We start from the raw sequence: 25,879 nt of genomic DNA on the forward strand, positions 1-25,879 counted from the left end.
GCTGGGAATACACGGGTCGATTTTGCCGCTCAATTCCGCGCCTGATCGTTTTCCACGCTCGATTCTACGGGTGATTTTCTTATCTTCCATTCGTTTTTCTTAGCTTTTTCCATTGCCCTCAATGCGAAATCGAGCGGGGAAAGGATCGGGCCGGAGATCGAACAGGTCAGATATTATCTATCGAGCGTGTATTCCCAGCATAACAGGAAATTGTATGGTGGGGTGTAACTAGCATTAGAGCAAACCTGAATTGAAAATAAACTGAGTAGATTAACAATTGAGTCTATTCTCCTACTCCTAAAATGTGACTTTTAAGGTTTTATTGGCCTCGATTCATAAAAGTGCTGTCGGTAAGGTAAATTCGAGCAGGGAAACACCGCTGTTGGTATTTCAGCCTTCTGGGTCGTCATTTATAAAAATGTTTCTAGTTGTGATAGGAGTGCGGAGATATCCCGCTGTAGGCAGGCGTTAGGCTGTCGTACGCATGCGGAAACAGGAGAAGCTGGCCGAGTCCCTCCGTGCGGTGTTCTCTCTGCTGCTGCTTGGGAGGTCTGTCCCATTCACTGCACTGTATTCCGCACGCTTCTCGCCACATCAGAGGTAGCGGTAATACCCGTCTGCATACCGCTTCCTCTAATCTTTATGAATTGACATTTGTTACTTTTGTTAAGATAATCACCGCGCAAGGCGGTGATTTATCACTCTGCTCGCTAATGTCGGCTTTTCATGCGGAAAAAGCCTTTTTTTTTTTTGTATTTAAAGTTTTTTATTTTCAAATTTTTCAAACACATGGTATAACAATCCTCTTTCATTTTAGCTTTGTTTACATATATAACAGTTATTAATAGCATATTACAATGGAGATATAGATACAATCCTAGCTATAAGATAATGTGTATCTCTAGCTTATTGAATTATAGTCGGATGAGGTTGTTTTAATCCGAGTGAACCCCTAGTCCGTGTGGGCACGTTCTGGACCTCCCATAGACTCAAGGAGTCGGATTGTGTTACAGCTATTATTTTAGCCCTCCACGTACCCCCACAGACCAGACATCCACGGATTCTTTGGTAGAGTGGAAAGAAGAGCAGAGATAGCAGAAGGAAGAAAGAAAAGGAGAAGAAAAGAAGAGGAAAGAAGAAGAGAAGAGTCCTGCCAGCATCAGATACTTGTTTTTTTTTTTTTTTGTAATGGTCATATCTTTACATATATAATTACAGGATAATCTCACCCCATGTTTTGTCGAATAAATGCTTTTTATCTTGGATAACAGCTGTCAAGTGCTCTAATTTATATATGTATTTCACTCTGTTGAGTACCTCTTTAACATTGGGTGGAAGAGGATCTCTCCAGTGTTTTGATATGACACACCTAGCTGCAGTTAAAAAATGGTTTAGTAACCGCTGTCTATGAGACTTCAGTTTAGGTAGTGGCTTTGCCAATATGCAGATCCAGGGGTCTAAGAGTACTGTGATATCAGTGAGTCGTTTTATCAGGTGTATCACTTCTGTCCAGAAAGTCTGTATTCCAGAACACGACCAGAACAGATGGTAGATAGTTCCTGGTAGCTTACAGTTTCTCCAGCATGTCGGGGGTATTAATGGATTCCATTTATGAAGTCTAACTGGGGTTTGGTACCAGAGAAACATAATCTTGTAGATATTTTCTTTCGTTGTTACACAAATAGACGTTTTGGCTGCATTCGTCCATATTTTTAACCATGTGTCCAAAGTGGTGTCTGAGTTCAATTCTTGGTCCCAGTATCTCATATATTTATGCTTATAATCTGGTGCAGAGCGTAAAGGTGAGTTGAGCCACGTGTAAAAAGAGGATATGAGTCCTTTTTGCGTGGGGCCAGCATCCATGATTGCTTCTAATTCAGATTTGTGAGCAAATTCCAGAGTAGAAGAAATGGTAAGTATGAAATGACGGATCTGCATATACTGTAAATAATTAGCATTTGTAAGTGCAATACGGTCCTTAAGATCTTCATAGGAATACATTTTACCTGTAAAGGGGTTAAGTAAATCACCAATAAACCTTATATCCTTTTGGGCCCATATTGAAGTGGTTGTGCGCCCAAGACCTGGTATAAATTTAGGATTGCCAAAAATTGGAATCATTGAGGAGGTTTGCGGCAGTAGGGTCATACGTCTCCCCATGACCGACCATAATTTTAGGTTGGACCGTAGAGAGGAGTAGATCCTTAGAGCCTCCACAGGAGGTGTAACATTTTTCCATAGGAAAGCACTAGGGTGGTATGGATTATAGGCCTCAAATTCTATCCTTGCCCATTTTGCATGTGGTTTTTTTTCAAACCATGCCACCATCTGCCTAAATTGGCTAGCCACATAGTAATTGTAGATATTAGGGGCTGAAAGGCCCCCATATTGCTTTTGAAGAGTGAGTATAGATCTAGAAATCCTGGGTGTTTTTCCTTGCCAAATAAACCTTGTCAGTGCCTTCTGGAGAGGGATCAAGATAGACTGCGGTATCCACATAGGGATTGTGGAAAATACATATACCAGTTTGGGTAGAGAATTCATCTTGAAGGCCGTCATACGGCCAAACCAAGATATACTATAATTCTTCCACTTAGTTAAATCTTTTATGATTCTGGAGATTAGGGGAGACACATTATAATGTATTAAATTCCCGGTGTCTCTTGGTAGAGAGACCCCCAGGTATTTAAGAGTATCTGGTTGCCATCTATACGGAAACCGCAACCTCATATCCCTTTCAGTTTGTGTTGGGAGGTAGAATGAAAGTGCCTCTGTTTTGCTATCGTTTATTTTATAATTTGAGAAGAAACCAAACCTGGAGAGCTCCACATGCATATTAGGGAGAGATATGTATGGATTGGTTACTGATATTAACACATCATCAGCAAAAAGTGAAATTTTAAAGGTTGTGCTCCCAATATGTATCCCAGAGATGTCAGGGTTGCCCCTTATCCTTGCAGCCAGAGGCTCAATAGATAAAGCAAAAAGTAATGGGGACAAGGGGCAACCCTGACGAGTACCATTTGAAATTGAGAAAAACTGGTTTGGGTCGGTAAACGGAATTTTTAATGCTACCTGGGGGGTTGAGTATAATTTGAATAAAATATTTAAAAAAGCCCCCTCAAAACCCATTGCCCGTAATGTTTGAAAAAGAAAGGGCCAACTAAGCCTATCGAAAGCTTTTTCTGCATCAAGACTCATTAGTATTGAGGGTAGTTTATTATCATTAATGTGGTCTATCAAATTAATTGACCTCCTGATGTTATCTCCCGCATAGCGTCCCGAAATGAATCCTACCTGATCTGAATCCACCAGAGAGGGCATCAGCATAGATAATCGATTTGCAAGTACCTTAGTGAATATTTTTAAATCGGTGTTAAGCAACGAGATCGGTCTGTAATTTTTGGGATCTAATGGGTCTCTATCTGGTTTTGGGATCACTACCATATGTGATTTTAGCATTGTAGTTGGTATGGGATCCAGTCCCCAGAAGCTGTTAAATAAAGTGACCAGCATGTCTCGATATTTTTTATAATAGGCCATAGTAAATCCGTCAGGGCCAGGGGCCTTATGAGGCTTTGCATGTTTAAGGACCTCGGATATCTCCTCTATCTCAATCGTGCCATTTAATATGTTTAATTGATGGGGAAGCAGGGTCGGAAGGTCGCATGATCTTAAGTACTCATTCATCTCTTTTCTAGGGGGGTTGGAGTGTCCCTCTCTTTCTTGAAGGTTATAAATATCGGAAAAATATTCCCTAAATAGTTGGGATATGCGGCGTAGGTCATGATGTAGGACTCCTTGCTTATCTTTTAAAGCATAGACCACATTGCGGGTTTTCATATCTCGTAGTTTCTTAGCTAACATGGTATGGGCTCTATTACCCCTTTCATAAAATAGCTGTCTGGTAAAAAACAAAGATCTTTCTACGGAGACATATTGCAGGTCAAGCAATTGTTTACGCAGTGCTTCCAACTTATGATAGGTATGTTTAGAAGGTAGCTTTTTATGTGACTCCTCCAGCTCCGCTATCTGCTGGAGTAAACCATTTACTTTATGTATGGCTTCTCTTTTCCTTCTGCTAGCTATTGCTATAAATTTGCCCCTGATACAGGCTTTATGTGTTTCCCATACTGTTGAGAAATGTGTAACTGACCCTGTATTTAACTTAAAGAAGGTATCTAAATTTTCCAATATATCCTGATTTATCTCCTCATCTAGTAATAAAGTTGTCGTTTAGTTTCCAAACTGAAGGCAGCCTAGGATTGTTAACTAAATTGAGTGTTAATTCCAGGGGGGCATGGTCGGACTATGATATTGGGCCTATTTCTGAGGAAATCAAGGAATTTAATAATGAGGGTGATATGAAGAAATGGTCGATTCTAGTATAGGTGGAAGATGAATGAGAGTAAAATGTGTAATCCATTTCCCCTGCATGTAGAGCTCTCCAGGAATCCCACAACCCAAATTGCTTTTGCAGCTGTCTAAAACTTTTAGAAAGTTTGCAGATAGAGGAAAAATTGGATGGGGTTTCTACTGACTTACGATCCCTGGTAGGAAAACATATCATGTTGAAGTCACCTCCCAATATCACATTAGAACAATTGAGCTGTTCTATCTTTTTTAAGACCTTTTCTAAAAATTGTATTTGGTGGACATTTGGCACATATACAGCCGCCAATACAATTTCTAGACCATGCAAAGAACCCTGCAGTATAATGTACCGCCCCCTGGGGTCACTGTATTCCTTTTTTACCTGAAATGGGCATCTATTATGTATGAGTAAGGCTACTCCTGCTTTTTTAACTGGCGCACTAGCTAAGAACGATTGTGGGTAACATTTACTTTTTAGATATCCCGGTCGTTTTGAAGAGAATCGTGTCTCTTGCAAAAAAACAAAATCCGCCCCAATTCGTTCCAGATCTCTTAAAGCTAGATATCGTTTTCTCACTGAGTTAAGCCCTTTAACATTTAAAGTAACAAATTTCACCATTATGGAAGGTTAAAATTGCGTAAATCAGGTACACAGTGGACCCAGGGTTTGTTAAATATGACTCTACGAACAAAAATGGCTGGCAGGATAAGTATAAAGAGGTAAGAAAGTATAGGAGGAAGATTTAGCAGCAGTAAAGAAAAGATAAGAGAAGAAATAAGAAAAAGTAAGGAGACCTCAGCTCCTGGAGAGCTGAGCTGCAAACCTGTAACAAACAATAAGCACTGCACTAACTGCAGTGTTTTCAGTAGATGACCTAGCATAACAGGGGTGGTGTGAACCCCTGTGTGGGTGCGCCCCACTGCACACCCATAGAGGGAAGACATACTGACGCTCAGCAGGCCGAATCGCCCGACGTCCAACTCGATCAGCTGACCATTACTGTTATAATTTTACTACTACATAACCTATATAACATAATCAACCTTAACTTTAACGATTTTTTCCCCCCGAAGTATAGTAGAATAAAGCATTTTAATCCTTATTGTCTTCAGATACTGGGACCTCTGGTGAGAGACAAGGAGGTGATCTGTTCTGATCCTGGATCTTAGAGGGAGTGTTAGGATGTTGTATTTTCCCCGGCATACTAAGTCCCAGACCTTTAAGCAGATCCGAAGCATCCTCTGGTGCGGAGATAGCGTGGTAGGCCCCATCTTTTACAGCAATCAGCTTAAAGGGATAACCCCACCGGTATTGGATGCCCTTCTCTCGCAATAAGGCTGTGACTGGTTTGAGTTTGCGGCGTTTAGCTAAAGTAATAGGGGAAATGTCATTAAATATTTGCACTTCATGATCCCGGAATTTGTAAGAGTTCACATTTCTTACCGCCATAGCCACCACTTCCTTTGCTTCGTAGTAGTGAAACCGAACGATTATGTCCCTCAGCAGTGGTGCTCCTTCAGGGCGCGGCCCTATTGCCCTATGAGCTCTGTCGAACCGCCACATATCTTGCGATGTACCGGGGGCAATCTCAGAGAACAAATCAGTCAGATATTGCTTTATATCAGGGGGCTTGACAACGTCCGGCACCCCTCTTACCCGCAAATTTGATCTCCGATCACGGTTTTCGTGGTCCTCAATGGAGCGTTGAAGTTCCCCCACAGTATCTGTCAACTTATCGTTTTCCTCCTCTAGATATGTGCAGCGCTGCTCTAGGGCCGTTACCGCCTTCTCGAGTGCCGCTGTACGGGAGAGAGTAGTCTCTATGTCCGTCCGGAGTCCCTCCAATGCCGAGGGAACAGCTTTCTTGATTGAGCAGGAGATTTTCTGATGTAGTTCGGCAAGACAGGCTTCTAAAACTTGCCTGGTGATGTATTCCGGAGCATCGGATTGCTCTACGCCACGTTGTTCTTTAGGCGACGCCATCTTGGAAGGAGGTGGCGGTTTTGTAGGCCGCGAGAAATATGCTTCGAAGTTTCGCCTGGAAGCTGCCTTGCCTCTTCTCTTCGGTCCCATAAGAGTCAGCAATTGACGGGGAGTACGCTCATGCAATATGGGCGAAGGTTTTTCCAATCTGTAGCCGTTGTAGATCCCATTTGTGTCAGCCGAGCGGCGGAGCTCTCAGGCTAAGCGGCCATCTTGCCCAGCGCCACGCATGCGCCCCGAAAAAGCCTTTTTGAATACAGATTTTGCTATGTGGTCGGTAAAGTGAGCTGTTTTCAGCATTTCCGCATGCGGGAATGCAGGGTTCTCCCCAGGCTCTTTTAGCCGGGTGCTCCACCCGGCTGGATTTCGTGACCACCCGGCTGTCATCGGCTCACCTCCTCAACTCCTCCTATGCTGTAAGCACAGTTGCCCTGCATTTTCAACTCGCCCCACCCGGCTACTTTTTCCTGCCACCCGGCTACTATTTCATGCCACCCGGCTGGAAAAAAATTCTGGGGAGAACACTGGAATGCTTTATGAATCGAGGCCATTGTCTCAGATGAATGATCCAGTCTTTCTTGCAGTCTGAAACCGATAAGAGCCACAATCTTATTGTATTCTCATTTTGTTTTGTATTTATATAGCACTATTATCTGCTGCAGCGCTTCACATATAAAGTCTTGTCACCGACGGTCCCTCAGAGGAGCTCACAATCTAATCTCTACCATAATCATATTCATTGTAGTCTAGGGCCAATTTAGGGGGAAGCCATTGAATTCATCTGTATGTTTTTTGGGATGTGGGAGGAAACCTGAGTGCACAGAGGAAACCCACACAGACACAGGGAGGAACATACAAACTCCGTACAGATAGTGTCCTGGCTGGGATTCGAACCGGGGGCCCAGCGCTGTAAGACGAGCGCGCTAACCACTACGCCACCGTGCTGTCCAATCTATGAAGGATTTACCTCTTATTAAATCTATCCCCTGGCATGCAGAAGCTGTTCTCTCCCAGGAAATAGTTTAATGGCTGTAATCAGTCACTGAGGTTTAGGTTATTGCAGGGCTGTGGAGTCTGTACAAAAATGATCCCACTCCAACTCAGTTTAGGAATCTACCAGCTCAGAATAATTTGCTTATAACAATATTTTTTTATTGTAAGTTTGTAACATAAAAGGCATCTCATCACTGCTGAAGGCTAGGAATGTTAAAGCTATATGAAGCCACCTTCATATAGCTTTAGGCTGCCACACAGGGACGTTACAGGCGCACGTTAGTGCGCCTGTAACGCTCCCCCAACGCACAGCAATGTAACACAAGTGGGCTGTTCACATAGCCCACGCTGCGTTACATGTAACGCTGCACGTTGTAGTGAAAGTGCAGCATGCTGTGCGTTCTAGCGTCTTTAGCCGCGTTAGACTGTTTGCACATGCTCAGTGGAGGGCAGAGAGGAGGCGGGGAGATGCCGCTACAGTAGCCGCGCACATGGCTACTTAATATTCACTGCACTGGCGGCCGCTGATTGGCCGGCGGGACCACGTGATGCGGAGTGTCTCGCTCCGCATCACGTGGTGCCGCCGGCCAATCAGCGCCACCCTGGGAGACCTTATGCGGATAGAGCCACCTAACGCGGCTCACTCTACCGTCCTCTCCCGCACCACCATGCGTTGCGTTAGGGGCACGTTATGCGACCATAACGTCCCCTAAAACGCAACGTCTTGGTGTGTAAGTAGCTTTAAGGAACAAAAATATCCTGGCCAGGAAACTAACACTCTACCCTGTCAGCCATCCAGGCCAGTCATTGCCAAAGTGAATGCCCCAGCATGTTGTCTGTATAATAAGTGTCACCGGAGCCCCATATCCGCCGGGTTCCAGTGTGTAGTCCCTCCACCTTGCAGAAAAAGAGCAGGCTAATCTTATTAGACAATGTGCTGGGACACTAACATTAAAGCATAAGAGTACCTCTGGGGTTTTATGCACACCAGAGATTGCTGCTTCAGTGCAGATAGCACAAGCTGCCGAGGAGTACATTTCCTATATAACAAATCCTTCTCTGTCCACTCAATTACCTCCCAGTCTAGGGCCTCCCCTTGCTCGCAACACCACAGCTCCCTGACTTGCCCCTTACTGCTGTCCACAGACCAATGACAGAGCAACTACTGACAGATGCCTTGCTGGTACGTGGATGAGGTCTCTACTACAGCGCCACCTGCTGGAGGAAAGCAAGTGGTGAGCGCTCTCAGTCCAGACAACCTCCTCACCTGTTTGGCCAGAAGCAAGTGCTCTCTTGTCTGTGGCATCTGTCCATCGGTTCCTGCCACCACCAGGATACAGCCGTCCATCTGGGAGGTGCCTGTGATCATATTCTGTACAAAGAAGGGGAATTATTAATGCTTATCAAATTTTTTATTTTTTACTCAAAAAATGTTTTATTGAAAGTCTTAACATCTCACACACATTATAAATACAAAAGTTTGGAAGTTTGGATGTTTATTACTCAATCACACAACAATGGCTGAACGGATTTGAACGAAATTTGGCACACACATAAAAGCTTACAAACTTGGTCATTGACATACTGTGTGTCAAGGTGACAAAAAGTGGGCGGAGACAAATACAAATTTCACTGGGAAAATCATTTACACTTTTAATGGCAGGGTTCTCAAACTTTGCAAAATTGGTCACTGGGTGACTGGGATTCATATTCGGGAAGGTGGGTGGAGCCCAAAAAAGCTAATCAAAATTCGCCTATTGATTTTCAAATGGAATATTTAAACTGCTGCTATTCTTGCACTGTTAATGGAACAAGCCTCAAACCTGATACAATTGGTCATTAGGTGATTGGGGTTCAATTTCAGAAAAGGGGGTGGAGGCACAAGCAGCCAATCAGATTTTTTTCATTTCAATGCAAATTATTGATGCCAAAGACCGCAAAGCTCACAAACTTGGTTATTGAGTAATTGTGTTAAGGTCCGTACACACGCCGGACTGGAGGCAACGACGGGTCCGTCGTCACCTCCCGCTGGGTGGGCATTCCAGCGACAGTTCGACGTGTGTACAGTCGGTCGGCGGACTGATACGGTAGTTTGAGCGATCAGCGCAGCGGAAACAGCCGTATCAGTCTGCAGACAGACTGTACACACGCCAGACTGTCGCTGGAACGCCCACCCAGCGGGAGGTGACGACGGACTCGTCGTTGCCTCCAGTCCGGCGTGTGTACGGACCTTTAGGGTTAGAAAAACTGGGCGGAGCCAGCATCAGCCAAATACATACCCGGGCAACGCCGGGTCATCAGCTAGTACATAAGATATGCAAAGCTATACAATGTTACATCAACTACAGCTAGTATACAAGCATAGCAACATAACCGGCTCTAAGGAGTCTACTCGAAAAGAGAGCTACACATTCTGTAAAGTAGCATCTGGCCTCCCCAAACATAGTAGCATAAAAAAAATATAACTCTATATTGTAACAACATACAAAATACAAGGCCTGTGTAACGTCAGAATGGGCAGCCCCGCAGATTGGGCAGCTCTGTTGGTTCCGTGTATGCGGATGCTGCGTCATCCCCCCTCGCTGCAGCGTGAAGGAACTTAGGTAAAGAGTATAATTTTAGTGCTGCTCTGCTCCGCCCCTCGCCACCGAATGAAAATAGTTGGTTGAGCGCAGCAACAGCACATCCCCCCTCCCACCATCGTCTATCAGGCAATACAAGGATAACACACAATCAGCACCTCTCTAATGCAATGCAGAAAATGATGTGGAGGATATCGGTGAGGGCAGTAGGAGGCCATTATGCTGATGACAGTGCTGTTGGTGGGCGAAGGCAGCAGAAACACGGGCATGCGTACCACATTGTCACGTTCTGATGACGTGTAGCCCTAGTACGTGATGACGTTTCCCTTCAGCGTGCTGGGCTGCTCTCGGGGCTGCCCATTCTGACATTACACCTGCATGCAAAATAAACAACTGCGGAGGTAACTAAAGGCTTATGGTATAAAAAGAGATACAATGTAACTTACTGATACCGCCAGACTTAAAGAGGAACTCCAGTGAAAATAATGTATTAAAAAAAGTGCTTAATTTTTTACCATAATTATGTATAAATGATTTAGTCAGTGTTTGCTCATTGTAAACTCTTTCCTCTCCCCGATTTACATTCTGACATTTATCACATGGTGACATTGTTACTGTGGGCAGGTTATGTAGCTGCTCCTAACTGTTTTGGCTGTTAGAGACAGCTGTAAACAGCTAATTCCTGTCTGTGAACATTGTTACATTGTGGCAGTTTGCCCAGAGTACTGCAGTACTCAGAGCTTCTTGTGGGAGGGGTTTCAGCACAAAATCAGTCATACAGCGCCCCCTGATGGTCTGTTTGTGAAAAGCATTATATTTCTCATGTAAAAGTGGGTATCAGCTACTGATTGGGATAAAGCTCAATTCTAGGTTGGAGTTTCTCTTTAAGGACATAGAAAACATACTACAAATATTGAAAAATGAGACACACTAAAAGTGAATCTAAAATTAAAACACACAAAAAAAGCTGAAAAACACCTCTGACATTGCTATAAATAACATTTGTGTTATAACATTGATAGAGATCGTGTAAGCCTGGCCTAATTCTAAACACTTTTTTGCCTGGGAGGTACTAGTAAAAATTATTACAAAATCAAATATTATTAAAGCAGATCCGAGATGAAAAACTAACACGTAACTTGTCATCTTATCTACAGTTTAGATAGTTATCTAGCTTAGCTGCAACTGCTTCAAAAGTTTATGATTATTTATTCCTGTGATACGATGAGGGCAGCCATGTTCTGTTTGTCACACTGTCACAGGCTGAGGGTTGGAGATGCTATCAGCTTGCCTGTGTGTAAATTCACTCCCCTCTCCTCCTCCCCTCTGCCTCTGAAATCTCTGGCTAGTAACCTACTCCTCCTCCTGCCCAGACCGAGCTCCCATAAGCCCTTGCTACAGTGCCAAGGCTCTCTGAAAAGCTGTGGGCGAGGCTTGTGTAGTTTATGGGGAATTAGATTATTAAAACAAAAAAAGTATTTGGCTTGAGGAATGCCCTATAAACTATATGAAAGGAACACAATTATGTAATGAGTAAAAGTTTATCTCGGATCCACTTTAAAGAGGTGCTCAAGGGTGAGGTGGAGAGTGACAAAGAAACCGACAAATCCTATTCCAAGCTTGCAGAGCAGCACACAGGAAACGTTGCGCAGCTATTATTTGTTCAAGAAGTCTCGTGCGCCCCCGCCGAGCGGTGCTTCACCTCCCCCGCCAGCCTGCTCTCCCCAGTTATGGAGGAGGAGCTATTCATAGTATAGGCATACTCACCTTCACGTAATCAGCATGTCCCGGGCAGTCGGTGTGCGCATAATGTCGGTTAGAGGTGGTGTATTCCACATGGGAGGCGTTGATGGTGATGCCGCGAGCTTTCTCCTCGGGGGCGTTGTCAATTTCCTCGTATTTCTTAAACTGAGCACCTCCCGCCTCCGACAGAACTGAAAGGACAGAAAGGTTTGAGAAACTCACAGGTACTCTTTACAGTGCATAGCACAGTATAATCTCCTTATAGTGAACTGGAAGAGATCAGCACTTCAGATATACTGTAGTAAACTAAATGTCCATGTCCCAGCCAAGCACCATTATAAGTATATGGGACTAATAGAGTCCTGATAGAGTAAACTTGGATATAATAGAACTTCTGTTATAGTGAACCTGTTTTTCGGCCACTGCGGTATTTTGTATTAGGCTATAGTGCCATGAGCCCTGGTCGGCTGGCAGCCACCTGTAGCTTGCATGCTACTCTGGGTAATGTGGATTACCAGAAAAGCACCAGCTGGTGCATGGGCTAAAGACCCCTAGCACTGCAAACTCCTCTGAGGACAGTCAGTGACATGACTATGTACTCTAATGTGCTGCAGAAGATGTCAGTGCTATATAAATACATAATAATAATTATATGGTAGGACATTAGACTATGACTATGGGAGGATTAGAGTGTGAGCTCCTCTGAGGACAGTCAGTGACATGACTATGTACGCTGTGAAGTGCTGCAGAAGATGTCAGTACTATATAAATAAATAATAATATGGTAGGACAGACTATGACTATGGTAAGGATTAGACTGTGGCTCCTGAGGACTGTCAGTGACATGACTATTGTACTCTGTAAAGTGCTGCAGAAGATGTCAGCGCTATATACACTCATGTAAAGGATTATTAGGAACACCATACTAACACAGTGTTTGACCCCCTTTCGCCTTCAGAACTGCCTTAATTCTACGTGGCATTGATTCAACAAGGTGCTGAAAGCATTCTTTAGAAATGTTGGCCCATATTGATAGGATAGCATCTTGCAGTTGATGGAGATTTGTGGGATGCACATCCAGGGCATGAAGCTCTCATTCCATCACATCCCAAAGATGCTCTATTGGGGTGAGATCTGGTGACTGTGGGGGCCATTTTAGTACAGTGAACTCATTGTCATGTTCAAGAAACCAATTTGAAATGATTTGAGCTTTGTGACATGGTGCATTATCCTGCAGGAAGTAGCCATCAGAGGATGGGTACATGGTGGTCATGAAGGGATGGAGATGGTCAGAAACAATGCTCAGGTAGCCCGTGGCATTTTAACGATGCACAATGGCACTAAGGCAGGGGTCTCAGACTCAATTTACCTGGGGGGCCGCAAGAGGCAAAGTCAGGATGAGGCTGGGCCGCATAAGGAATTTCACAATCGCGGAGCATCGCCGCCTCTGCCCGCCCCTCTCACTCTTCCTTCACAAAGAGGGGCGGGGAGAGGTGGCGATCCGTGCGGCGATTGACGTCAGGAGGGGCAGAGCTGAAGCTGAAAGCTCTGCTCCTTCCAGGAAATGCCGGCGGATTGCCCCCCGGGCGATTAGGGGGCTCTGCAGCCTTCGTTTAGCAGCAGAGATGCGGCGGATTACTTGGGAGCACTGAAGCGAACTATAAGGAAGCTTTTGCCAGCGAGGGCCACAAAATATTGTATCGAGGGCTGCAAATGGCCCGCGGGCCACGAGTTTGAGACCCCTGCACTAAGGGGTCTAAAGTGTGCCAAGAAAACATCCCGCACACCATCACCACCAGTCTGCACAGTGGTAACAAGGCATTATGGATCCATGTTCTCATTCTGTTTACGCCAAATTCTGACTCTATCGAGACTCATCAGACCAGGTAACATTTATGCAGTCTTCAACTGTCCAATTTTGGTGAGCTCGTGCAAAATGTATCCTCTTTTTCCTATTTGTAGCGGAGATGAGTGGTACCCGGTGGGGTCTTCTGCTGCTGTAGCCCATCCGCATCAAGGTTGTGCGAGTTGTGGCTTCACCAATGCTTTTGCTGCATACCTCGGTTGTAACGAGTGGTTATTTCAGTCAACGTTGCTCTTCTATTAGCTTGAATCAGTCGGCCCATTCTTCTCTGACCTCTAGCATCAACAAGGCATTTTCGCCCACAGGACTGCCGTATACTGGATGTTTTTCCCTTTTTACACCATTCTTTGTAAACCCTAGAAATGGTTGTGCATGAAAATCCCAGTAACTGAGCGGATTGTGAAATACTCAGACCGGCCCGTCTGGCACCAACAACCATGCCACGCTCAAAATTGCTTAAATTACCTTTCTTTCCCATTCTGACATTCAGTTTAGAGTTCAGGAGATTGTCTTGACCAGCACCACACCCCTAAATGCATTGAAGCAACTGCCATGTGATTGGTTGATTTGATAATAGCATTAATGGGAAATTTAACAGGTGTTCCTAATAATCCTTTAAGTAACAAATTAAATAATAATAATATGGTAGAATTAGATTGTGAGCTCCTCTGAGGACAGTCAGTGACATGACTATGTACTCTGTAATGTGCTGCAGAAGATGTCAGTGATATATAAATACATAATAATAATATGGTAGGACATTAGACTATGACTATGGTAGGATTAGAGTGTGAGCTCCTCTGAGGACAGTCAGTGACATGACTATGTACTCTGTAATGTGCTGCAGAAGATGTCAGTGATATATAAATACATAATAATAATATGGTAGGACATTAGACTATGACTATGGTAGGATTAGAGTGTGAGCTCCTCTGAGGACAGTCAGTGACATGACTATGTACTCTAATGTGCTGCAGAAGATGTCAGTGCTATATAAATACATAATAATAATATGGTAGGACATTAGACTATGACTATGGTAGGATTAGAGTGTGAGCTCCTCTGAGGACAGTCAGTGACATGACTATGTACTCTGTAAGGTGCTGCAGAAGATGGCAGTGCTATATACATAACAGTGTTGGCATCACTCACTTTTGGTAATGGCGGCAGTCAGCGTAGTCTTGCCGTGGTCTACATGCCCAATAGTGCCAATGTTGACATGTGGCTTCTCTCGTGTGTAGGTCTTTTTGGCTTCTACAGCGTAATTTCTGTACAGCAGGGGGCAGAAGCGGGCAGTGTGGCTGGGCCAGGCCTGCTGGAAGTGGAGAGAAGATACAATCTATACTCACTGAGATGCAAATAAATTAGCCTACAGTGTCGTTTCACCTCATGCAGCCGAGCAACGTTCACCTCCCATTCATTCACCAATAACTTTATCGCTACTTATCACAATTAATTGATCTATATCTTGTTTTTTCCGCCACCATTTAGGCTTTCTTTGGGTAGTAAATTTTGCTAAGAATTATTTTTTTCTAAATCCGTTTTAACAGGAAGATTAAGAAAGAAATGGAAAAAAAAATCATTATTCCTCAGTTTTTGGCCATTATAGTTTAAAATTAATACATGCTACCATAATTAAAAACTCATGTATTTTATTTGCCCATTTGTCCCAGTTATTACAACGTTTAAATTATGTCCCTATCACAATTTATGGCGCCGATATTTTATTTAGAAATAAAGGTGCATTTTTTCAATTTGCAGCAATCACTATTTACAAGCTTATAAATTTTAAATATAATAAGATACTCTCTTGACATGCATATTTAAAAAGTTTAGACCCTTAGGTAACTATTTGTTGTTGTTTTTTATTGTAATTTTTATTTTTTATTAAAACATTTATTTAGGTAATTTTTGGTGTGGGAGGGAAACCGATAATTTTAAATGTAAAATAATGTAAAAAAAAAATGTATGTGGGTGTAGTTTACTATTTGGCAACAAGATGGCGACAGTCAAAAAAGTCCTGGAGCGTACGATCACGCTACCAGGAACTACGAGGCTGTGAACCTTTTTTTTTTGCAGAAATGCTGCGGTCTCTGATTAGAGTGTGTCGGTTTTTCTGCGGGGGACTTAGATCGGTGAATGGGAACAGTAGGTGGGTATGGTGTGTACCGGCAGGCAGCGGGAGCGCGCGCGGGAGCGTGCGTGATCGCGTGCTTCAGGCAGCGGCAGCTGCACAGTCTATCTGTACGGATATATCCGTCCAGATAGACTTAGGTGGTTAATGCTTGTATGCCAATTTAAAGGGAACCTCAGGTGAGAAGGATATGGAGGCTGCCATAATAGTTTCCTTTTAAACAACAACAGTTTCCTGGCAGTCCTTCTGATCATCTGTCTCGAATACTTTTAGCCACAGCCCCTGAACAAGCATGCAGATCAGGGTGCTCTGACTGAAGTCAGACTGGATTAGCTGCATGCTTGTTTCAGGTGTGTGATTCAGACACTACTGCAGCCAAAACATCAGCAAGAAAGCCATGCAACTGGCATAGTTTAAAAGGAAACAAATATGGCAGCCTCTATATCCCTCTCACTTCAGGTGTTGTCTTAAAGGACATCTGTTGTGAGAAGTACATAGAGGCTGCCATATGTATTTCCTTTTAAAGTGGACCTGAACTCTTGCACAGGACAGAAGGGGAAAATATGTGAAGTACACCCTGCATGTATGTAGAGAGTTTAGCCTGTCTACTTCCCCCTTATTTGTGTCCAATCAGAAGTTGTAATTTGCTCTCTCCCCGTGTCACCTGACTGCCATGGCAGATAAGCTCATTGGAAAGCACAGGATGTTAACAATAGGTCTGCTTCCAAGAAAGCAGGAAGTAGACAGACTGCATATTTATTGCAGGATTTGTATCAGATGTAACAAAGAAATGTTTTTCTGTAAAGGTTAGTATGCTGCTACTTATCTTTTAGAGCAGAGGGGAAGTCACTCTTCAGGTCCGCTTTAAAGGACAACTGCAGAACGAGGACTGTGGAGGCTGCCATATTTATTTCCTGTTAAACAATACCAGTTGCCTGGCAGTCCTGCTCATCTATTTGGCTGCAGTAATGGCTGAATCACACCAGGAACAGGCATGCAGCTAATCGTGTCAGATCTGACAATAATGTCAAAAACACCAGATCTGCTGCATGCTTGTTCAGGGGCTATGGCTGAAAGTATTAGAGACAGAGGATCAGCAGGACTGCCAGGCAACTGGTATTGCTCAAAAGGAAATCAATATGGCAGCCTCCAAATCTCTCTCGCTACAGTTGTCTTTTAAGCAAGTCCGGTTGCCTGGCAGCCTTGCTGGTCTATTTGGCTGCAGTAGTATCTGAATCGCACTAGCGACAAGCATGGAGCTAATCTTGTCAGATTTTACAATAATGTCAGAAACCCCTGATGTACTGCATGCTTGTTCAGGGGCTATGGCTAAAAGTATTAGAGGCAGAGAAGCAGCAGAGCAGCCAGTCAACTAGTATTGTTAAAAGGAAATGGCATTGGCCCTATACCTGTAGCTTCAGTTGTCCTATACCAGCTACCAGGCTGTTCTGCAGATCATTCCAGCATCAGTATTGTGTGGATCACCTGACACAAGCATGCAGCTAATCTTGTAAGAGGTTTCTCAGGAACATCGGATCTGCATGCTTGTTCATGGCCTACAGCTATTTGATTTAGAGGCAGAATATCAGCAGGACTTTAAATGACAACTGTAGTGAGAGGGATATTGGGGCTGCCATATTTATTTCATTTTAAAGGGAACCTAAACTGAGAAGGATATGCATGTTTCCTTTTAAAATAAAACCAGTTGCCTGACTCTCCTGCTGATCCTGTGTCTCTAATGTTTTCAGCCACAGCCCCTCAACAAGCATGCAGATCAGGTGCTCTGACTGAGGTCAGACTGGATTAGCTGCATGCTTGTTTCAGGTGTGTGATTCAGCCACTACTGCAGCCAAAGAGATCAGCAGGACTGCCAAGTAACTGGTATTGTTTAAAAGGCAACATCCATATCCCTCTCAGTTTAGGTTCCCTTTAAGCAATACCAGTTGCCTGGCTGTCCCGCTTGTCATCTGCTAATACTTTTAGCCATAGCCCCTGAATGAGTATGCAGCAGATCGGGTGTTTGACATTATTATTAGATCTGACAAGATAAGCTGCATGCTTGTTTCTGGTGTTATTCAGACACTACTGTAGCCAAATAGACCAGCAGGACTGTCAGGCAACTGGTATTACGTAACAGGAAATAAATATGGCAGCCTCCCTATATGTCCATATACAGTACCTCTCACTTCAGGTGTCCGTTGAGTGACTGACACAACAACAGGGAACGCACCCAAGACACTCAGAATACTTACTGCAACTCGCAGGCTGTGAGTCGGGACCCTGCTGAGCACTGCAATACAAAAACAAGAGCAGAAAATGAACCCCATCACAGAAATATAACACCGATGCAGAGACATTACAGTCAAAACATCCGCTCTGCTGACAATAGAAATGCCATTCTAAAATCTGAAATCAAACCCCCTGTTTTGCATGCCAGAAAGGGTTAACATATTCAGCTTCATTTTCTCCCATGGCCTTGTCAGTCAAACAAATTATTTTATCTCTGAATGCTGGAGACAAACCTTGAAAAAAGCTACTGTGTGCAGCATTGCTGTCTAAAAACATCAGGGCGGTGCTTACAGACTGAACTGAATACAACATTTTTATGCAAGAGAGCAGCCACCAGTACCAGCTGCAAGTAACAGTGTAGTGTGAGGAGGGATGGGAGGACGCAGGCACGTGGCGCGAGGAGGGATGGGAGGACGCAGGCACGTGGCGCGAGGAGGGATGGGAGGACGCAGGCACGTGGCGCGAGGAGGGATGGGAGGACGCAGGCACGTGGCGCGAGGAGGGATGGGAGGACGCAGGCACGTGGCGCGAGGAGGGATGGGAGGACGCAGGCACGTGGCGCGAGGAGGGATGGGAGGACGCAGGCACGTGGCGCGAGGAGGGATGGGAGGACGCAGGCACGTGGCGCGAGGAGGGATGGGAGGACGCAGGCACGTGGCGCGAGGAGGGATGGGAGGACGCAGGCACGTGGCGCGAGGAGGGATGGGAGGACGCAGGCACGTGGCGCGAGGAGGGATGGGAGGACGCAGGCACGTGGCGCGAGGAGGGATGGGAGGACGCAGGCACGTGGCGCGAGGAGGGATGGGAGGACGCAGGCACGTGGCGCGAGGAGGGATGGGAGGACGCAGGCACGTGGCGCGAGGAGGGATGGGAGGACGCAGGCACGTGGCGCGAGGAGGGATGGGAGGACGCAGGCACGTGGCGCGAGGAGGGATGGGAGGACGCAGGCACGTGGCGCGAGGAGGGATGGGAGGACGCAGGCACGTGGCGCGAGGAGGGATGGGAGGACGCAGGCACGTGGCGCGAGGAGGGATGGGAGGACGCAGGCACGTGGCGCGAGGAGGGATGGGAGGACGCAGGCACGTGGCGCGAGGAGGGATGGGAGGACGCAGGCACGTGGCGCGAGGAGGGATTGGAGGACGCAGGCACGTGGCGCGAGGAGGGATTGGAGGACGCAGGCACGTGGCGCGAGGAGGGATTGGAGGACGCAGGCACGTGGCGCGAGGAAGGCTGGAGGACGCAGGCACGTGGCGCGAGGAGGGATTGGAGGATGCAGGCACGTGGCGCGAGGAAGGCTGGAGGATGCAGGCACGTGGCGCGAGGAAGGCTGGAGGATGCAGGCACGTGGCGCGAGGAAGGCTGGAGGATGCAGGCACGTGGCGCGAGGAAGGCTGGAGGATGCAGGCACGTGGCGCGAGGAAGGCTGGAGGATGCAGGCACGTGGCGCGAGGAGGGATTGGAGGATGCAGGCACGTGGCGCGAGGAAGGCTGGAGGATGCAGGCACGTGGCGCGAGGAAGGCTGGAGGATGCAGGCACGTGGCGCGAGGAAGGCTGGAGGATGCAGGCACGTGGCGCGAGGAAGGCTGGAGGATGCAGGCACGTGGCGCGAGGAAGGCTGGAGGATGCAGGCACGTGGCGCGAGGAAGGCTGGAGGATGCAGGCACGTGGCGCGAGGAAGGCTGGAGGATGCAGGCACGTGGCGCGAGGAAGGCTGGAGGATGCAGGCACGTGGCGCGAGGAAGGCTGGAGGATGCAGGCACGTGGCGCGAGGAAGGCTGGAGGATGCAGGCACGTGGCGCGAGGAAGGCTGGAGGATGCAGGCACGTGGCGCGAGGAAGGCTGGAGGATGCAGGCACGTGGCGCGAGGAAGGCTGGAGGATGCAGGCACGTGGCGCGAGGAAGGCTGGAGGATGCAGGCACGTGGCGCGAGGAAGGCTGGAGGATGCAGACACGTGGCGCGAGGAAGGCTGGAGGATGCAGACACGTGGCGCGAGGAAGGCTGGAGGATGCAGACACGTGGCGCGAGGAAGGCTGGAGGATGCAGACACGTGGCGCGAGGAAGGCTGGAGGATGCAGACACGTGGCGCGAGGAAGGCTGGAGGATGCAGACACGTGGCGCGAGGAAGGCTGGAGGATGCAGACACGTGGCGCGAGGAAGGCTGGAGGATGCAGACACGTGGCGCGAGGAAGGCTGGAGGATGCAGACACGTGGCGCGAGGAAGGCTGGAGGATGCAGACACGTGGCGCGAGGAAGGCTGGAGGATGCAGACACGTGGCGCGAGGAAGGCTGGAGGATGCAGACACGTGGCGCGAGGAAGGCTGGAGGATGCAGACACGTGGCGCGAGGAAGGCTGGAGGAAGCAGACACGTGGCGCGAGGAAGGCTGGAGGATGCAGACACGTGGCGCGAGGAAGGCTGGAGGATGCAGACACGTGGCGCGAGGAAGGCTGGAGGATGCAGACACGTGGCGCGAGGAAGGCTGGAGGATGCAGACACGTGGCGCGAGGAAGGCTGGAGGATGCAGACACGTGGCGCGAGGAAGGCTGGAGGATGCAGACACGTGGCGCGAGGAAGGCTGGAGGATGCAGACACGTGGCGCGAGGAAGGCTGGAGGATGCAGACACGTGGCGCGAGGAAGGCTGGAGGATGCAGACACGTGGCGCGAGGAAGGCTGGAGGATGCAGACACGTGGCGTGAGGAAGGCTGGAGGATGCAGACACGTGGCGTGAGGAAGGCTGGAGGATGCAGACACGTGGCGTGAGGAAGGCTGGAGGATGCAGACACGTGGCGTGAGGAAGGCTGGAGGATGCAGACACGTGGCGTGAGGAAGGCTGGAGGATGCAGACACGTGGCGTGAGGAAGGCTGGAGGATGCAGACACGTGGCGTGAGGAAGGCTGGAGGATGCAGACACGTGGCGTGAGGAAGGCTGGAGGATGCAGACATGTGGCGTGAGGAAGGCTGGAGGATGCAGACATGTGGCGTGAGGAAGGCTGGAGGATGCAGACATGTGGCGTGAGGAAGGCTGGAGGATGCAGACATGTGGCGTGAGGAAGGCTGGAGGATGCAGACATGTGGCGTGAGGAAGGCTGGAGGATGCAGACATGTGGCGTGAGGAAGGCTGGAGGATGCAGACATGTGGCGCGAGGAAGGCTGGAGGATGCAGACATGTGGCGCGAGGAAGGCTGGAGGATGCAGACATGTGGCGCGAGGAAGGCTGGAGGATGCAGACATGTGGCGCGAGGAAGGATGGAGGATGCAGACATGTGGCGCGAGGAAGGCTGGAGGATGCAGACATGTGGCGCGAGGAAGGCTGGAGGATGCAGACATGTGGCGCGAGGAAGGCTGGAGGATGCAGACATGTGGCGCGAGGAAGGCTGGAGGATGCAGACATGTGGCGCGAGGAAGGCTGGAGGATGCAGACATGTGGCGCGAGGAAGGCTGGAGGATGCAGACATGTGGCGCGAGGAAGGCTGGAGGATGCAGACATGTGGCGCGAGGAAGGCTGGAGGATGCAGACATGTGGCGCGAGGAAGGCTGGAGGATGCAGACATGTAGCGCGAGGAAGGCTGGAGGATGCAGACATGTAGCGCGAGGAAGGCTGGAGGATGCAGACATGTAGCGCGAGGAAGGCTGGAGGATGCAGACATGTAGCGCGAGGAAGGCTGGAGGATGCAGACATGTAGCGCGAGGAAGGCTGGAGGATGCAGACATGTAGCGCGAGGAAGGCTGGAGGATGCAGACATGTAGCGCGAGGAAGGCTGGAGGATTCGCGGTTTGTGGTTCTGTCCAGGTGTGAAATGGGGGGTGCCAAGCCCCCAGAACATATCATCCCAGGTAGTAAGAGATCTGTATACCAAGTCTCACTGAAATCTATCAAGGCGTCTTCAAGTGATGGACGCACAGCCGAATAAAAAATAAAATTATATATCATCCTATATAATAATAAGCAACTGTCCCTGCGTACAGCAGGGACAGTTGTCTGTGTAGCTGGGTCCGTGCTTTTTGCTACTGCGCATGTGCACAGCACGGACCCAGCCTCACACAGGGACGGTGCCAAGGAGGCGGGCGTGCGAGCGAGCAGGCGGCCGGGTGAAAACACAGACCTAGAGCCCTTTTTTAAACGGGCTTGGGTCTCCATAAAGTGCCAGCATAGTACACAGCGCTGGACAATAAATACATACAATGATACAAAGGATGCCAGATATAATGTAACAAGGTTATATAACAAAGGACAAAAGTTATACAGTTATACAACAGTATATTAGACAACAGTACATGATACACAATCATGCTATTTTGGACTGGTTAGGTAGGCCCAGTAACACAAGTAATGAAGTATAAAACAAAACGTAGGGTGAGTAGTAATAAGGGGTGGGGTATTGGGGTGCAGTCACAAACTGGGGGGGGGGGCAGGGTTAGGTCACAGAAGGGTGTCAGAGTGCACACATGTAGTGTGAGGGAGGGTGGGGGTGATGGGATAGTCACACAAGGGGTGGGGGGGTACAGTCAGAGGGGAGTGTGAGTGTTAGAGGTATTAGGATGCAACCACACTGAAGGAAGGTGGCTAGATCGGGGGAGGGGGGCTCCAGGGTGCAGACATTGAGTGTGAGGTATAATGGGGTGCAGTCACACACTGGGGGAGGGGGACAGGTCACAGAGGGGTGCTGACGTAGTGTGAGGGAGGATAGAGGGGGTATTGGGGTGCAGTCACACACTGGGGGAGGGGGGACAGGTCACAGAGGGGAGCAGACATGTAGTGTGAGGGAGGATGGAGAGGGGGTATTGGGGTGCAGTCACACACTGGGGGGAGGGGGACAGGTCACAGAGGGGAGCTGACGTAGTGTGAGGGAGGATAGAGGGGGTATTGGGGTGCAGTCACACACTGGGGGAGGGGGACAGGTCACAGAGGGGAGCAGACATGTAGTGTGAGGGAGGATGGAGAGGGGGTATTGGGGTGCAGTCACACACTGGGGGGAGGGGGACAGGTCACATAGGGGAGCTGACGTAGTGTGAGGGAGGATAGAGGGGGTATTGGGGTGCAGTCACACACTGGGGGAGGGGGACAGGTCACAGAGGGGAGCAGACATGTAGTGTGAGGGAGGATGGAGAGGGGGTATTGGGGTGCAGTCACACACTGGGGGGGGTCACAGACATGACAGGGGGTGACAGGTCACGGGGCGGGGTCAGCACAGGGTCACTCCAGGCTGCCATGTGAGGTTCTTGAAGTGACCTTCCTCGCAGAATGACCTTCACAGCACCCCCGAGCTCCCCCCGCCCCCTCTGTGTGGCCCCTCCCCCTCCAGCCTGCACCCCCACACTGATGCCCGCACTCCCCGGCTTCCCCTCCCGCCATCTCCTCACCGGCTGTGCGGCATGCTGACAGCACCACGAGCCCCGCCATCTTGCTATACCGCGGAAGTGACGACACAGGAAGTAGCAGTAAGCAGCAGACACCGCCAGCAGTACGACGCCTGCGCGCGAGCTGCCATCTTACTGGAGGCACCGCGGGCCACGCCCCCTCTCAGCCTCGTGCTCAGCTGTCAGGCCTCTGCGCTGGTTGTCATGGGCAACAGGTGCAGTCCCGTCTATTCAGCCTGTGCTCTGCGCCCCCTGCTGGCTGCAGCCAGGATAGCAATTTAGCATTGCTGTTAGGTAAGAGGGCTTTTTGGTCTATTTAGGCCTTTGTACCTTCCAGGTGGTTCTGGGTGCCCCTTTACTATGTGGGTATTCCTTCCTATCTGTGTTGCAATGAGGAATGCTTACAAATCCAAAATAGCTTTATTGGTATGACCAATATTAATACAGGCATTTCCAATGCAAGGGGGAAAGGGGGGCATGGAAGGGGGGATGGGATTTAATGGCTAAGCAGTCTGCGGACTTTTTTAGGTTTCCAGTTCATTTATGTTCCTCTCAGGCTGTGGCATGCTGTGACATAGTGTGCAGCGATTGTCACTGTGGATTCCTCCTCCTCCTCTCAGGCTGTGGCATGCTGTGACATAGTGTGCAGCGATTGTCACTGTGGATTCTTCCTTCTCTCAGTCTGTGGCATGCTGTGATGTAGTGTGCAGCTATTGTCACTGTGGATTCTTCCTGTCTGTGGCATGCTGTGACATAGTGTGCAGTTATTGTCACTGTGGATTCCTCCTCACATGCTGTGGCTTAGTGTGGTGTGATTGTCACTGTGGATTCCTCTCAGTCTGTGGCATAGTGTGCATCGATTATCACTGTAGATTCCTCCTCTCAGTCCGTGGCATGCTTGTTGTGCAGCGATTGTCACTGTGGATTCCTCCTCTCAGTCTGTGGCATGCTGTGACATAATGGGTATCATTCATAAAGGTGTTGTCGGTAATGAGACTCAGTGCGGAAAAACACCGCTGCCGGTATTTTAGACTTCTGTGTGGGCATTCATAGAAAAGGATACAGTTGCGATAGGAGTGCGGAGATTTCCCGAACTAGGCTGGCGGTAGGCTTGCGGAAACAGGAGAAGCTGCGGAGTTGATAAATTTCTCTGTGTTCCGCTCTACTGCAGCTGCCTGGGAGGTCTGTGTCTCCATTAACTTAACATTGTTATCGCCACATCAGAGGGGGCGGTATTTCCCGTCCTCATACCGCTTGCAGTAATCTTTATGAACTGACAGTTTGTTACATTTTTTTTATGATAATCACCACACAAGGCAGTGATTTATCGCTCTGCTCGGAAATGTCAGCTTCGCATGCGGAAAGAGCCTTTATGAATGGAGACTTTGCTAAGAGGTCGGTAAAGTGAGCTGTTTTCAGCATTTCCGCATGCGTAAATGCTTTATGAACAGGGATGCTCGGGTAGTACATTTTACTACCCGCCCGAATCCGGATCCGGGTACCCAGTTATTCGGATCCGATTTTGAAATTTTTTTCTACCCGAACAGAATTTGGATACCCGACGCTATTATCTGTGTTATCCGCCCGGATTCGGATACCCGTACTGAAAACCTTAAACAATCGTTTTAAAGGTTAAACTCTCTCTCTCTATATTTTTAATCTGTGATTCGGGTAGTCCGGGTAATACGGATATCCGGATCGGTGGTTAAACTATCTGCAGATAGCAATCCGGATATCTGCAAAACTATCTGGAATCTGGATCCGATCCGGATAATAGAAAAAGGTCGGATACCCGGGTTAATTCGGATACCCGAGATCCGAATGAGCATCCCTGTTTATTAATGATAGCCAATGTGCAGCGATTGTCACTGTGGATTCCGCCTCTCAGTCCGTGGCATGCGGTGATGTGTGCAGTGATTGTCACTGTGGATTCTTCCTCGGTCTGCGGCATGCTGTGACAATGTACAGCAAGTCAATGGATTCCTCCCCTCAGTCCGTGGCATGCTGTGACATAGTGTGCAGCAATTGTCACTGTGGATTCCTCCTCTCAGTCCATGGCATGCAGTGATGTAGTGTGCAGCAATTGTCACTGTGGATTCTTCCTCGGTCTGTGGCATGCTGTGACAGTGTGCAGCAATTGTCACTGTGTATTCCTTCTCTCAGTAGCATGCTATGACAGTGTGCGATTGTCACTGTGGATTCTCTCCAAGTAAGATGTATGTTTTTCTCCCCTCTAATAAGAGGAAATCTGGGAATTGTTCCATCAATTTCTTAAAAGGGTTCTTTTTCCCTTTAAAAAAAACAAAAAAAACTGCCACTTACCTGGGGCTTCTATCAGCCCCCAGCAGCTGGAATGTCCCATGCCGTCCTCATCTGATGCGCCGTTCCTCGCTGCCGGCACCGGTGTAATTATTCGTCTAACTAGACGAATAGAAGTGCGGCTGCGCACTCAGTCCCACGAGCGTTAGCGGGATCTTACTGCGCAGGTACAGTACAGGAAAATTTCGTACTGCACCTGTTTTTTTTTTTTTTTTTTTTTTAAAGGGCAACAGAACC

General features: G+C 48.0%; 1 protein-coding gene across 2 annotated transcripts in view; it reads right to left on the minus strand.

The window, feature by feature from the left end:
- Positions 1–23,425, minus strand: part of LOC137524096 (elongation factor Tu, mitochondrial-like) — a 47,970-nt gene extending 24,545 nt beyond the window's left edge. Inside the window, exons 1-5 of one of the 2 annotated variants that reach the window (XM_068243597.1) lie at positions 23,327–23,425; positions 17,927–17,964; positions 14,693–14,852; positions 11,701–11,867; positions 8,619–8,723 (exon numbers count right to left, since the gene is read on the minus strand). In XM_068243597.1, the coding sequence (XP_068099698.1) occupies positions 8,619–8,723; positions 11,701–11,867; positions 14,693–14,852; positions 17,927–17,964; positions 23,327–23,366 (510 nt within the window). In that variant the 5' untranslated portion in view covers positions 23,367–23,425. Of the gene's footprint in view, positions 1–8,618; positions 8,724–11,700; positions 11,868–14,692; positions 14,856–17,926; positions 17,965–23,326 lie in introns of both variants that reach the window. The other variant, XM_068243596.1, reaches the window with a different exon arrangement.
- Positions 23,426–25,879: the final 2,454 nt, after the last annotated feature.

This window comes from Hyperolius riggenbachi, chromosome 7 (genome assembly GCF_040937935.1).
Source record: "Hyperolius riggenbachi isolate aHypRig1 chromosome 7, aHypRig1.pri, whole genome shotgun sequence".
Classification (NCBI taxonomy): Eukaryota; Metazoa; Chordata; class Amphibia; order Anura; family Hyperoliidae; genus Hyperolius; species Hyperolius riggenbachi.